General features: G+C 35.2%; 1 protein-coding gene across 1 annotated transcript in view; it reads right to left on the bottom strand.

The window, feature by feature from the left end:
* Positions 1 to 12,869, bottom strand: part of LOC113522924 (angiotensin-converting enzyme-like) — a 240,775-nt gene that overhangs the window by 14,789 nt on the left and 213,117 nt on the right. The window contains exon 10 of the mRNA XM_052894822.1: positions 1,073 to 1,213. Within this exon, the coding sequence (XP_052750782.1) occupies positions 1,073 to 1,213 (141 nt within the window). The remainder of the gene's footprint in view (positions 1 to 1,072; positions 1,214 to 12,869) is intronic.

Raw genomic sequence — 12,869 nt, 5'->3', positions numbered from 1 at the left:
GTCAATTATGTAGACTATATTACCGTAACAGTGGCAGTGAAATTATAGGGTACGAAGCCAGCTTAGTCAACAGGAAAGAAAAATGGTCCGATAGATTTGAGAAGAATCGACTAAAGATATTGGAAGAGGATTTACGCCTGCTAGACTTATACTAAACGATCCTACACATATGATGAGAATACAGTTGTTTTTTTTTGATGGGTGAAAATGGTATGGTAACCCCGCCTGCGCTAACGGGATACGCTAGCGGAGCACCAGTGAAGGGTGATAGATGAGAATGAAAACAGGCCTGTTATCAGGGGGAACCGCGAGGAGGATGACCTGGTTGGGTATATTGTTAGCAATGGGATTCTCAGTCTCCATTATTAATAATCCCTTTCCCCTCGAATACAATCGTTAGCTGTCCACTGCTGAACATGATCTCCCTCTTTTGGCAGTAGTTACCAAGTTTGGCAGGCAAGTTAGCAAGTTTGGCAGGCAAGTTAGCAAGTTTGGCAACAGCAATTAAACTTTGGTGATGTTTTAAGAATTACACTGCAGCTTTTCCGTCGAACATTAAGTCCTCTTAGTCACCTCTTACGACACCCACGGTCTATATCGTTCCTGTAGGGGTGGCTTACTCTATGTCGGGATCATACGGCCACCATCCTCTTCACCAGAGGGAGACTTTGTACAAAAGTCGATTGCTTGGGTACCTCTGTCCCATTCGTGTTTCAATCGTGAAGCAGCTATGTTTGGATGGCTGTGTTTCGGTTTGAAGAATGGGATATGGCGTGAATTTACTGGGTACAGAGGAATAACACCTGAGTCCTCAGGAATGGGAACGCATGGGGGGTATCATCGGCGAAACAGTTTACTCTGTTTTGTCCATGGTAATGCTCATGTCTATGGGCGACAGTTACCACTTTTCATCAGGTGGGCCGTCAGCTTGTTTGCCATTCTAAGTTGTATAAAAAAAAAGTCCTACAATGACTATCTATGAAGGAGGTCTGTTTTCAACAATGGATTTAGAATGGCTAAAATAATGATGACAAATACGATATTCAAGTTTTAATATTAATAAGATACTTACGTTAATATTTTGCCGGCTTCGGGATTCCTGTAGATGTCACACTTGTGCAGCGGCCTCGTCGAATCCCCTGGGATAAACTGGCCGGTCCTTTCGCATAATACTCGGTGAATTTGGAACTGAAGTATGGTGCTCACGAAATATCTGGAGATAAAGAGAAAACGTGGTTAATTCAATATTAACAAAGTTTCGGGATTCGTTAAAAAAAAGTCCAGAATCTATATTCACACGGTGAAAATAAAGGGTATAAAGTAAGCAAAGAAAAGAGAGTAGGGTAGGTACTAAAGGCTTTCCTACGTTCTTAAAACTTCATGTTTATAACGTTCATGTCCAAAAAATTTAAAAATTCTAATGTTATATTTATTCTTTCTTCGCAAAGAACGTTGATTCTTTCGAAGTTTTTATTTTAAATACGTAATGCCTACACTTTCTTTTTCTCTAATAATAAATAAAATAGAATTATCAAGCAGATTCTTTAAAAATATCAGAGAGTAAAATAGATTCCCGCCAATTTCTCTCCTAAAGAAAAATTCTAATCAAAATAAGAATTCAAACAAATAAAATTAAACGTTCCATATTCAAATTTTGTAGAAATCGGGCTTTTACAAATTGCCAGTATCAACTAAACCAGTGTAAATAAATATACACTACATCAGGCCCGCGTCACTACAAACAAAAAAATATATATGAAATCTATGCAGCCAGTTTATTGAATTTGAAAATGTTACGTCATAAAATATCTGTCTTTTATGTTCCTATTGATATCAGTATTTTTGTCAAAGACAAATCTATTATAAATACGAGTAGCTAATTGTACAATACAATTATTATTGTAAAGATACATACTTCTAGTTGATCGCATAGATAAATTTTTAGTTTGGTTAATTTAAGAGCAATGTTGACTCTTAAATAGCGTAGTGATTAATTACTCTGTAATGATTGCTTTCTTTATGATATTTATTTGCATCGTAATAGCTATCCCTTATCTATGGCACACATTAATTTCTAATTATAGAATAAGGATAGATAGATCTGCGGCCCCACATTCTATGCTTCGAAATTATATGTAATATTTTTTTTTTTTTTTTTTTTTTTTTTTTACAACACAGGGGGCAAACGAGCATGCGGCTCAAAGTGACTAATAATAATGCTGCCGGCTAAAAAGGAATATACTCTTTTCTTGAAGTAAAATACTGCTGCTGGAAGTTGATTCCAAAGAATGGTTGTGCGTGGAATATATCACACAGTACTATCTAATCCCAAACTAATCTAATAAGTAATAAATTATTTTATGACTTACAATAGACATACTTGAGTGGGTGATTTATGAGGATTGAAGTAAATAATATGCTTTGATAAATAATTAAAATTTGATCTATACAAACAATAGCATAACCTCGATTGCTAATATTTCTCACGGGAAATTATCAAATGTAAAGTACTAGACGTACATTGTCATTTCAAAGGTCAGGTGTCAGCAATAATATCAAATTGTCCAAGCAGTGTACATACTGGCGATCACAGATCAGCCGGTGCGAATTAATGATGGATTCCATAACCTTCGAGAATAAGGAAGTGATAGCTATGGGCCTAGTTAGCTGGATCTGAGCGATCTCCCTTTTTAGGGATTGAATAAAACTTTGGGCTGGCATTGGTCAGAATCATATACCTCAAGATGGAGCATTGAACGTAAAAACGGACGTTTCTATATTGCAAGTAATTTAATTAAAAATTCTCCAAATCAGGTGGACTTTTAAAAATTTAATTGTGCACTATCCCATTGTCATGTAGTAAAAGTATTAATTAAAATAATATAATAGTTATGATTTTAATGTCGTTGTTTAGGTATCATTCAGAGTAACTATGAATCATTATGCTCATTGTTCTGTTCTTTCAAATATAGTAAGCATCCTTTTTGTTTTTCAACTTAATATTTTTTTAATTTATATCTTAAATCGAGGTTTTTTCAAGAGTCTACAACATAGGAGTCTTTCAAAAAAGGGGCAAGGAGGTTTCTCCAATTGACAACGCACACGTAATGTTCTTTGTATTGCAGATGTTCATAGGCTATGGCAAGCGCTTGCTATCAGGTACTTGCTACCTTAGTGATATAAAAAAATATATATAAATTTCACCTACATATTGAATAATAACTGTATATACTAGTATTCCTATTCACAGATACATGAATAAAAAAGTTGCAATGTTTTTGACAAAGCGTTTATATTGCAAGTAATTTAATTAAAAATTCTCCAAATCAGGTGGACACTATCATTGTCATGGTATTAATTAAAATAATATATATGATTTTAATGTCGTTGTTTAGGTATCATTCAGAGTAACTATGAATCATTATGCATTGGTTTTTTCAGAGTCAAACATAGGTTTCTCCAACTGACAACGCACACGTAATGTTCTTTGTATTGCAGATGTTCATAGGCTATGGCAAGCGCTTGCTATCAGGTACTTGCTACCTCAGTGGTATAAAAAATATATATATTTCCCCTACATATTGAATAATAACTGTATATACTGGTATTCCTATTCATAGATACATGAATAAAAAAGTTGAACTGTTTTTGACAAAGCGTTTATATTGAGACACTTCATCTGGACGTATTTAATCTACTCTGGGTTTCTCATGACAGCATTGGTTTTAGCAAGGTGAGTACTTACAACCGCAGCTTACAGGAAAACGATAATTAATTCATTTTATTTATTGGAAGTTATAATTCAAATAATTACAACCCAGTTGCATGTTACATCCTCTTCAATAACCGATTAAAGAATTCTTTTATAATTATTTGTAGTTTGAAATAATTTGTTATATAGAAGCCGTTTTTGTATCTTTGCCAGTAGTTGCCACGCTTGGCAGGCGGATTAGCAACCGTACTTAGGCTTTGGAGATGTTTTAAGAGGGACGCTACTGCCCATCTTTCGCCCTCTCTTAGTCGGCTCTTACGACATCCACGGAAAAGGGGTGGCCTATTCTATACCGGAACCACACGGCAATGCATTGCTATAGCATGTTGCGTAAAAATAATAGAAATAGAATAGAAATTTATTATTTGATAAAACCACAAAGTTACAAACCCAAGATACAATGGCCTCCACACTAGGCGAACCTGTATCGTTGACACCTGACAAAGATTAACAATACACAGTCTATTATAATAAAAACATTGGTACATAGAATAGATATTTATTATTTGATAAAAACACGCAAACATAAGATACAATGGTATTAATATAAATAAATAAAAAGTACATAGGGAATATAAAAAAAAGGAATTTTCATAGTGATCATTACTGATCAGGCAATCCCAAAAATAATCCAGCAGTATTTTAGACATGCAATTAAAAATGGCGATCGAATTGCAAGATTATAGCTGCACTCCAATTAACTTCGCTACCATTACATGGGCGCGTAATGGTTTCTTAGATACATCGATACATTTGCATAAACCACAATCTCAACTTGTTACCTTACGGCAACATTCGGCAAATGTACTTTGTTAGAATTAGTATTTGAATTCATTTATTGGCTGGAATAAGGCACTTTACCAGAGGGAAATTGTACAAAAGTCGTTTGCATAGGTACCTCTCACCCATTTGTGTTTCTACCGTGAAGCAGTTGTGTGTGTGTAGAGTAAAGCATCATGTTGATGATCCTGTGATTTCATCCACATGAATCAGTACATAAAGTACCCTATGTACTAAGTTAGGATATAGCCAACCTATTTATTTTTATTTATTTATTAGTACAAATATGTGTACATTGCGGACTTAATGCTAAAAGCATTCTCTCCCAGTCAACCATAGGGAAGTGTCAGAATACTCGAGTGCGGTACTACTAATTATTGATATACATACATACTAAAATTACATATATAAACGAATAAATATATATGAATAACAAATATATTTACACATATATGACATATACTATATTATACACGAACTTGAGAATAATATAAAGCACTTATTGCTCGGATAAAGTAAAAAAGTGAGCGTGAACTTTTTTTTGAAAGACGGTTTAGTCGGTAGTCTCTAAATGGCATCAGGAAGCGCCTTCCAGAGACGTGAAGAATATAGGAAAAAAGAGTTTGAAGCGTAACCAGTACGATGAGAGAGGAAAGATAATAGGAAAGTATTATTGGAACGAAGGTTACGTTCGTGAGTTTCAAAAAGATACTGGAATTTACTGCTTAAGTAGTTAGAAGACTGGGGGTTTCGAAGAAGAGCGTAGACGGTACAAAGAGTCCTAACGTTTCTACGTTGACAAATGGAAAGCTACTTGAGCTGAGACCGATATAAAGAAAACCTATTCACCAAATTTCATTCAAATGTATTCAGTAGTTGAACCGTGACAGAGTAACAAACATCCGTCGTTATAAACTTTTACATTCATTATATTAATAGGATCTGTTTATTTGTTCCTACGTTCATTCGTTGATTCATTTACAATTTATTGCACCAGTTACAATTATAATAAAGTTTGAGGGGAAACAATTGATTTTACATCATTTAGTCTCTCTAGAATTCATCGTAGTTAAATTCTGGTAAACTAATTATGAAAGAATAAGAATAAGCGTTTTTTCAAATAGCATGTATATTGTAGTCATTAACAATATATATATATATATATATATATATATATATATATATATATATATATATATATATATATATATATATATATATATATATATATATATATATATATATAGTAAGGTACAGTTATTTTACATTATGTCGTGTACACAATAATCCCTTCTACATTCTTCGAAGGTGTACAGTCAGCATCAAAAATCGATGACGCTTACAAATTTCTCAAATTAATTTTTACTATTTTTTTTATAACTCTAAGGTGGCATACAAGTATACGGCCTACTTGGTGGTAAGCAGTTAAAGTAAATTCATTGATTGTACTCACGATTCATTAACAAACAAGTAAAAAGTTTGTTGAGATTTATATATATGCTTAGATTAACAAGGTTAGCCTCATAATTTGATATACATCGTATGAGGTAAAAAATTAGGTGAATATGTAAAGTAAAATTGAAGTCGTTGGTCACACATAAAATCAACTCATAGAGAATCAACTCATGGTTTAAAAATAATATTTAAATAGAAAATTTGTAAATAAAAGAGTTATTAGTATGCCATACTTAGCCCTTCTTTGCATGATTTTTTTATTGGTGAAATAAATCAAGGTGATATAATTCATGTTCCAAATTAAAGAAAAAATGGTTAAAAAATAAATTTGACAGCTATGTTTTTTTTCTGCAGTGGACATTAAAAAGGTATCCAGACACGATCAATTTAAAGTTAACTTGGTTTTTTATATAATTTTTGGGCATTTAATGTTATGATGGAAATTTCCACCATTATGCACAGAAGGGTTAATATTATATACTAAACTGAATATTAGCTGAACGTACCCTGTTAGTCAATCATATTTTTTTGTGGTGAAAATCTTCAATTTTACTGGCAACACTCACATAAAAGAATAAAGAATTTCGATTAAATTATACATAATGGCATGTATACACATGTTTACATTTTATAGTTTTAATATGCTACAGTTTTAATAATAATAATTTCCAAATTCATTTTTTTAAATTCATTATTTTGTATATTTTTTCCGCTTCATTATTTTCAGAACATGGACTAAATTTGACTTCAGTTACCTCTTTATAACCATCCCTTTGTGATGAATTAGTAAATATATTTTTGTATGTATGTAATACAATATCGTTAATTAGTACATGCTTGAAACCTATAAGTTATAGAGCTACACAGTATAGAGCAGCCTTTCCCAAAGTGGGCGATAACGCCCCCTTGTGGGCGCTGCAGGCCTAAAGGGGGGCTCAGAAAAAATTGATTAATTTACATAATTTAAACAATAATTGATTAATTTAATTTGAAGTAATGGTGGTTTTTGAGTAAGTGAAAAAATGGGGGCGCTAAAAAATAATTTATTCTCAAAGTAGGTAGTAGACAAAATAAGTTTGGGAACCTCTAGTGTAGAGTTTTTGTCCATGATGTGTCCATCGCCTTTTGTTGCCGACCGTACCGTCACGACGTGGGCATAAGAAATTAATCAATTGTCCTATACTTCATAAATATCTAGTAAACTGTAACATAGTAACGTCAATCAATAAATAGATTACTCAACTAGTTAGCGAATAATGAGCACAAATTGTAAATTATTAACTATCAGGAGTTTGATGTAACATAGGGCGGGTGTCGACTGTGAGCGGTAAACGTCAAATGGCGTGCACAAACGAATTGCGGAGAGCGGGTGGTTATTGCCAAATAAAATTCGTATTAAAAATATTTTATAAATTTTTTTATTAAAGATTGTGTTTCACAAAAACAAAGCTGACTCCTTTTGTGATAAAACTGCTTGTTTTGATTTATTAAACTACTAAACCAATTTTGATAAACTTTCTATATAAATATAACCTTTCAGATAAAAAAATATTTTTTCCAAATGGATTTAGAAATGGCGGAGCCATAAATTAAGAACAAAAAAAAAAAGACAACTGAATTGAGAATCTCCTACTTCTTAAAGTCCATTGAAAATATAAGTATTTTAAATAATATGATTCAAAAGAGTTAAAGTATACTGTTTCGCCCATGATACTCCCCATGCGTTGCCATTCCTGGGGATTCAGGTGTTATTACTCTGTACCCTGTAATTCACGTCATATCCCACCCTTCAAACCGAAAAACAGCCATGCAAACACAACTGCTTTACGGTTGAAACACGAATGGGACAGAGGTACCCAACCAATCAACTTTTGTACAAAGTCTCCCTCTGGCTTCAAATGATGTTTTAATACTACTGCACCAAAGCTATAACAATTGCATATTTGCTGCAAATATGATAACATATTTTACTTTCCTAAAAATTCAATCTAAAGTCTTGTCTATGTTTTATCTTCATACACTATTTAGCAGTAGTCTATCTCATTAGTTTTCAAACAAACAAACGCATAAGCTAGTCAAATCTTAATAAATTAATTCTTTATTATTATTAAACAAAATTTAATTAATTTTATTACGTAGTATTTTTTTGATGGGTGAAAATGGTATGGTAACCCTGCCTGCGCTAACGGGATACGCTGAAGGAGCACCAGTGAAGGGTGATAGATGAGAATGAAAACAGGCAAGTTAGCCCATCATGATGAATTCATCAGGAATTAACCATGATAGTTTCCAGAGAGAACCGCGAGGAGGTCGACCTGGTTGGGTATATTGCTAGCAACAGGATTCTCAGTCTCCATTACTAACAATCCCTTTCAAACAGTATTCGGCGTGTGATCCCGGTATAGAATAGGACATATCCCTTCCTTCATAGAGCCTTCCTTTCCCGTGGGTATCGTAGGAGGTTACTAAGGGAATTTAATAGTCGAGGGATGAGTAGCTCCTTTTAAACATCACCAAAGCTGCGGTTGCCAAGTGTAGCAACTACTGGCAAAACACTTGGGGAAGCCTATGTCTAACAGCGGACGGTTAACAGCTTATATGACGATGATATAACAGTATTCACACGCTGACACTAGCGCCACACTACCAACTCGTAATGTTTGGTCTCACGCCATTAACTTGATTTGTGGACGCGACAGACAGAAATGCGGCGGTGCCGGATCTCACTATTTTGTTGCGAGCACTCCGGTCCGACTGGCTCTGAATGAGTGCTCGGTTCTACCACGTCCACCTAGAATAATTAATTTGGCGGTGTAAGGGTTTAACACGGTGTTTCCCAAATTAAATTAAAAAATGGACTCGAAGTGATTTTAACCCTCTTGCTCCGTGCCATTTAAATGCAATGTTACGAGTAGATATCGGTGCCTAATTTAACAAAAAAAGTAAATTAAAAAATAGCTGTAAATATTTATTAGATGTAATTTCGTTTGCCATTACCAAAATATCAACTGGGCGATTAGAGTCCTTAAGTAAACTTTGACGGGAAAAATGTATGGGAGCATAAAAATTTTAGATATGTTCAAGTGAGGCATGGCACAAAAAAGGTTGGGGAACACTGGTTTAACACTACCACGCCTCCCAATAGCCTAGAATATCGAGTTCGACTGCTGTAAAATCCAAATATTTACAACACAGGGGGCAAACGAGCATGCGGCTCACCTGATGGTAAGTGACTACCGCTGCTCATGATCACCCACAACACTAACGGCATTGCAGGTGTGCTGCCGGCCTTTTAAAAAGCAATATGCTCTTTTCTTGAAGGTTATGTTGTCGTATCGGTTCGGAAATACTGCTGCTGGAAGTTGATTCCAAAGAGTGGTTGTGCGTGGAAGAAAGTGCCTTGAAAAACGCACAGTGGAGGATTTGTATTCATAATGACAATAAAGGCGGGAAAATGATGATGATGGTAATAATTATGACGATTTGATGACCTCGGTGGTTTAGCGGATTAACACACCACTTTATCTTCCGTTGGGCAGGTCCGACCAATGTATGTAAGTCAGTGAACTAGTATCCATAGTGTAACCCTCTGCTTAGTTCGAAAATAGATGGCGCTCTGTGCACTACATCCAGTGGTATTATTAATTTATATCTGTTATAGATGAAGGGCAGCCTATTCTACACAGACGGCGTTATGTTTTTTTTTTTATACGACTTAGAATGGCAAACAAGCTGATGGCCCACCTGATGGAATGTGGTAACCGTCGCCTATAGACATGAGCAGTACCATGGACACAACACTACACACACATACTGTTTCGCCCATGATACCGCCCATGCGTTGCTATTCCTGAGGACTCAGGTGTTATTCCTCTATACCCTGTAAATTCACGCCATATCCCACCCTTCAAACCGAAACACCGCCATGCAAACACAACTGCTTCACGGTAGAAACACAAATGGGACAGAGGTACCCAAGCAATCGACCTTTGTACAGAGTCTCCCTCTGTATATATATATACCCATATGGCAATATCTTTAAAGTGGAAGTACAGAATAGGTAATAATGAGGACTAGCGACCCACTATTAATAATATACTCTTTCAAGTCAACCTCCATTCGGTTCTTCTGGAAGTCAATCAGGTATTTTGTACCAAAAAATATAACTTTAACTTTCCGACTCCTGCATGACATAAAGACAAATAAGCTTAGTTAAAAGTCAAAAACGTGATTTGTATCTGAATATTTTTATGACGAAAAATATAAAGAAATGTGAGTTAAGTTTACGTAACGTTATTCTTTTAAATCGAGAAATAAAAACAATATGTCGGTTTTTAACAGTTATTTTATCTCTCACTAGAGGGAGACTTTGTACAAAAGTCGATTGGTACAAAAGTCGATTGCTTGGGTACCTCTGTCCCATTCGTGTTTCTACCGTGAAGCAGTTGTGTTTGCATGGTTGTGTTTCGGTTTGAAGGGTGGGATATGGCATATGCGTGAATTTACAAGGTAGAGAGGAATAACACCTGAGTCCTCAGGAATGGCAACGCATGAGGGGTATAATGGACGAAACTGTATACTCTGTTATGTTCATGGTACTGCTCATGTCTATAGGCGACGGTTACCACTTTCCATCAGGTGGGCTGTCAGCTTGTTTGCCATTCTAAGTTGTATAAAAAAATTTAGATAAGTATATACATAAATCTGCAAGTGAGTTTGTTTGTTGATAATAGATAATAAATCCAACCCCCCAATAGGGGGGGGGGGGTGTTTAGCTGTAGATAGTTTTTATTGGATGATAATTAAATGGGTTACCATACCGTCTGTGCTATTGGCATACGCTGGTAGGGCATCAGTGACGAATGATTAGTGAGGATGAAAAGGTAGGTCAATTAGCCCATTGTGGCGAATTCAATGACAAATCAGTCACTATAGTTTCCAGGGGGAACCGCGTGGAGTTCGACCTCATAGAGTACATTGATAGAAATGGGGATTAACCTCCCCATTACAAACAATCCCTACCCCCCTCCAGCTGGGGATAGTTAACGGTCAATATGATGACGCTGACGTGATGAAAGCACAGAATCTAGCTCTTTTTTTTATACCACTGAGGTGGCAAACAAGCATACGGCCCACCTGATGGTAAACGATTACCGTAGCCTATGAACGTCTGCAATACCATAGGTATTACGCGCGCGTTGCCGACCCTGAAGAAACCTCTTTACCCCCTCTTTTGAAGAACCCCATGCTGTAGTCTCTTCGGAAAACCTCGGCAGGGAGTTCATTCCATAACCTGAGTGTTCGTGGGAGAAAACATCTCTGAAACCGCGTTGTACGCGACCATTTAGGCTGTAGGGTATGAGGATGAACTCCCTGTCGATGGCGAGCCGTACGATGAATAATAATCCAGGACAGAGCGTCCTGGCGCCATTGTACAAGAAGACCTGATCCCAAATAGTGTTAGGCTTAAGAGCTGGAAGAAAAAGAATGAGAAAATCTAATCCATTAAGTCTCCAAGCAATAACTTAAAGACTTAATGTCTTAAACAGTCATTATGAGATTTGACATATACATACGTAGTATTCGAGATATAGAGAACATAGCGAAAGTAAATTACCGATATCTTCAAACTAACGTAATATGTAGTTCTAAACATTTTTTCAAACAAATCTCAGTCACGCAGGCGAATTCGCGGGTAAAAACTAGTAAAAAATAGGGTACGGTAAGAAGGTATCACGTATCGTATTCCGAGTGTATAATATTCATAATATTATAACGAAGTCACGTCACGGACCTTCGATAAACGGAAATAAGATTTTGCTTTCCTTTTTATAAACAAGCTGTATCTCTCTGCTTCGTCTGTAGTCTTATTGTGATATTGAATAGCATATGAACTTCCTTATGAAACAAGATAAATGTAAAAACGATGTAAATGTATTAAATATGTTAATATTATTATTGTTTTGGCTTCAGTCTTGCACTAATTATTACGACGACGACCGGGGGAAAAAACGACATTTTATAAAAATTAAATTAAATTCTATTAATAAAAAAATATTAAATTCATATATCTAATTATAATTAAAATGACTACCCAGTTCGAAGTGTGAACTAGGAGTGCAATTCCTATATCTAATTATTACTAAAATGAACGTCCAGTTCGAAGTACGAACCAGGTGTGCAATTCCTATATCTAATTATTACTAAAATGAACGTCCAGTTCGAAGTGTGAACTAGGAGTGCAATTCCTATATCTAATTATTACTAAAATGAACGTCCAGTTCGAAGTACGAACCAGGTGTGCAATTCCTATATCTAATTATAACTAAAATGAACTGAAACGAACCAGTTGAATGAATATCTAATTATTACTAAAATGTTACGTTCGTTTTCTAATGAATAATATCATTAATAAAATGAACGTCCAGTTCGCCTGCGCTATATCTAATTATAATTAAAATGACTACCCAGTTCGAGAGATGTGAACTAGTGCAATTCCTATATCTAATTATTACTAAAATGAACGTCCAGTTCGAAGTACGAACCAGGAGTGCAATTCCTATATCTAATTATAATTAAAATGACTACCCAGTTCGAAGTGTGAACTAGGAGTGCAATTCCTATATCTAATTATTACTAAAATGAACGTCCAGTTCGAAGTACGAACCAGGTGTGCAATTCCTATATCTAATTATTACTAAAATGAACGTCCAGTTCGAAGTACGAACCAGGTGTGCAATTCCTATATCTAATTATAACTAAAATGACTGAAAGGAGTTGAATGAAATTTAGTACACTGTTACGTTCGTTTTCTAATGAATAATTCATTGGAATAATAACCTCGCCTGCGCTAACGGTTTTC

This window comes from Galleria mellonella, unplaced genomic scaffold (genome assembly GCF_026898425.1).
Source record: "Galleria mellonella isolate WM207_F2 unplaced genomic scaffold, CSIRO_AGI_GalMel_v1 utg2411, whole genome shotgun sequence".
Classification (NCBI taxonomy): domain Eukaryota; kingdom Metazoa; phylum Arthropoda; class Insecta; order Lepidoptera; family Pyralidae; genus Galleria; species Galleria mellonella.
Note: the sequence above shows the minus strand (reverse complement) of the source record. Positions and strands in the feature narration are given on the sequence as shown.